This window comes from Glycine soja, chromosome 14, assembly GCF_004193775.1.
Source record: "Glycine soja cultivar W05 chromosome 14, ASM419377v2, whole genome shotgun sequence".
NCBI lineage: Eukaryota > Viridiplantae > Streptophyta > Magnoliopsida > Fabales > Fabaceae > Glycine > Glycine soja.
In genome coordinates, this window is record NC_041015.1 from 44,502,246 (window position 1) to 44,505,442 (window position 3,197).

General features: G+C 37.8%; 1 protein-coding gene across 1 annotated transcript; it reads right to left on the reverse strand.

Moving 5' to 3' along the window:
* Positions 1–806: 806 nt before the first annotated feature.
* On the reverse strand, positions 807–2,172 carry LOC114384105 (uncharacterized mitochondrial protein AtMg00860-like). Its single transcript, XM_028343775.1, has 2 exons — positions 2,071–2,172; positions 807–1,052 (listed from the first exon to the last, which is right to left on the reverse strand). The coding sequence occupies exons 1-2, from the start codon at positions 2,170–2,172 to the stop codon at positions 807–809; spliced, it is 348 nt and encodes a 115-aa protein (XP_028199576.1).
* Between the last annotated feature and the right edge of the window lie 1,025 nt (positions 2,173–3,197).

Genomic DNA, 3,197 nt, shown 5'->3' on the forward strand with positions numbered 1-3,197 from the left:
TCAAAATACGATTAGAAGCTAAGTCCTCCACCTCATTTAATTTCTCCTGAATGCTGGATATCCTGTTAACATCAATGTTCCCCTCTCCCTTACTCCACTGTAGTTCTGAATGCTGGATGTCCAGTAGAATTGGCTTGCAATTCTAGTTGTAGTTCTTTTTATCCCAGCATGCCCCCTATGGGAGAGTTATGAAATTCTTTCAGCAACATTTGAATCAATTCTTTTTCCTCAGGAATTACTACCCGATTCTTCCAATACAACAAATTACCCTTGATTGTGTAATTTGTCTGTGATTCTGGTTGTTGTTTACACAACTGTATCAGTTCCTGCAATGCAACATTCTTTATAGTGGCTTGTTCAATCTTCTGCAGTATACTAGCTTGAGGTTCAGACCAAGACAGCATCATCATTCATGACAAAGAATCAGCAGCTAGATTTTCCTTTCTGGCCTTGTATTCAATCACACAATCATATCCCAAAAACCTGTGTAACCACTGCTGCTGTTCAGGTGTCTGTAGGGGTTGTTCCATCAATGATCTCAAGCTTTTTTGATCAGTTTTGATAATAAATTTGTGTCCCAGCAAGTAGTGCCTGAACTTAGCTATAGCTTCAACAATTGCTAACATCTCTCTAAATTAGTCAGATTTCTTTTGCACTCTAGGTGCGAGTTTCTTGGAAAAAAATGTTATTGGATGGCCATTTTGATGTAATACTGCTCCAATACCAGTGTCGGAAGCATTAGTTTCCAGAATGAAGGGCAGCTGGAAATTAGGAAGAGCTAACACTGGAGCTGAAGTCATGACTTTCTACAATTGAACAAATGTTGTCTTTGCCTCTAATGTCCACTTGAATGCTTCTTTTTTAAGTAAATCTGTCAATGGTGCAGCAAGCTTTGCATATCCTTTGATAAACCTTTGATAGTAACCAGTGAGGCCTAAGAAACCTCTTAGCTGCTTGATATTGAGTGGTGTAGGCCACTCTAGAACTGCCTGAACCTTAGTAGCATCCATAGCAACTCCTTCACCTGAAACTATATGTCCCAAGTACTCTATCTCCAATACACAAAAAGAGCATTTAGACAACTTAGCAAACAAAACATTTTCTTTCAATACTTTGAATACAACCTCTAGATGGCATAAGTGTTCATGCCATGTGGAACTATATACCAATATATCATCAAAAAACACTAACACATATTTCCTTAAAGCATGTTGGAAAATATGGTTCATCAAACACTGAAAAGAAGTCAGAGCATTGGTTAAACCAAATGGCATTATTGGGCAAAATTTTGACTATGATAGGCAAAATTGCCTTATTGGCCAGAATTTGTTTATTATTGCAGTGAAATTTTCTTTTTTTACTGGTTTAAGTTGATTATGGATGTTGTATTTTAATTGAAATGTAGATAATAGGCTTTAAAAGGGTTTAAATACACTATGGATAATTTCTGTATGCTTTTTTTTAGGCTTATCATTTACTACTGCTAATTGGCGTTGTTGTGGAAGCTCTTTGATTATAGCAACTCCAGGTATGTTTGTACGGTCTACTATCTTTATATGTATTATGATAGACTACTGTTTTGACATTTGTCGTAGCATTTATATACACATATACTGCTGTATTTTTTTGGTAGATAAATTGTTTGGTAGACTATCTTTATATGTATCATGATTTCCTATTGGTTGGAATTATTGTCTGATGCTGTTATCTGTGTGATATCTGGTACTGCTGTTAGTGTGTTGCTATCATCTGCATGGTTTTTTTTTTATCGGCAAAAATATATAAATATTTCATTATGTAAATAGTGATGAAGTACCAGAGGTACTTTGTACATAGATAGGATCCCATACATATGGTTCCTTAGAAAAAACTAATACAGTTTAATTAGGAACCATATTATGGCTAATACATCTGCTAAAGCCTCAATAAAAATCTACCCTCTAGTGATACAAAAAGCCTTGTTCGTGTAGCATTCGATCTGCTATGATGCATGAAGTGGTCTTTCGATTCTTTTGGGAAAGCACCCACTGATTTGACCCATGAGACTGTCTCCCACCACAAGGGAAGTACCTTGCTACAGTTGAAGAAAAGGTGCGCTGCATCTTCATCCAAATTGTTGTAGAATGGGCACAATGGATCAGCTATCTCCACTTGTCTTCCTCTTAAATTCATGTTGGTTGGTAAACGGTCTTTGATGAGCCTCCATGTAAATACCTTTGCCTTAGGTGGTATTTTAAGTCTCCACAGATGCGAGAAAGTCCCATCCTCTGATTCCCCCCTTATTTCCCCCAGCAGAAACTTATATGCAGTTCTGGTCGAATAGATTCCACTCGAGTCTTGCTTCCAAACCCATCAGTCTGCTCCTTGTTGCTGTACTGCTAGCCCTACTGTTTCCTCTAGGAATTCAGCAGCCATTGTAGCTTCATTATCAAATAAGTTTCCCCTCAATTTAAAGTTCAATTCCCACCGTTCCTCCTTATGACTTCCCAAGAGGATGATAGGTTGCTGTTATTGGTTAGAGATTTGATACAGCGTAGGGAAAATAATGTCGTATTGGAGAAAATAATGTTGTTCCTATGCTTCCAAATCGAGTAAGTAAGAGCAAACCACCACCACTGCCATCTTTTTCCCTGCAACCCTGCAAAAGCACCACAAATATGCTGAATAAACTGCATGTGACAATATTAGAAACACTATTAATAATTATAGCAATCATTGTTACTGCACAATATTTTGGTCTACTTTGATGATATTATTTTTACAGGGAACTCTCCTATTTTAATTCAACAATTGATCAGTCAATTGAAATCAGTCTTGGAAATGACGAAAGGCTGATTATTAAAAATCATGTCATTTCTGAGGTTCCAAATGGATCTTGTAGCTACTATCCACCAGACCTTCCTCCTTCTATTAGAGTTCCTCGAGGCAGCCAAGGAGCAGTGCTGAAGAAAGTTCTCCATAGGATTGTTGTGCAGAGCTCTAACTTCCTTGACCCAGGAATAAAATTCCCACCACAAGGGCATTATTTTATGACAAGAGAAAAAAAGGTGGGATGCAGATTCAACTTGACTTTGGCAGAAGGGGCAGAGGTCATTTTGAAGGACAATCTGCCTCCTAATAAGGTTTTCCTTAGATGGAAGCCTATCCCTGAGAAGTCGCCAAGCAAAAGCTAGGGCTGTAGGGGGGATTTTGATTTC

What these genes read in the sequence shown, in the direction of transcription:
- LOC114384105 (XM_028343775.1), bottom strand. Translation starts at nt 2,172, where the DNA reads ATGAATTTAAGAGGAAGACAAGTGGAGATAGCTGATCCATTGTGCCCA. An exon ending in TTTTCTTCAACTGTAGCAAG is followed by an intron (nt 1,053 to 2,070) that starts GTACTTCCCTTG and finishes TGTGTATTGGAG; the next exon opens with ATAGAGTACTTGGGACATAT.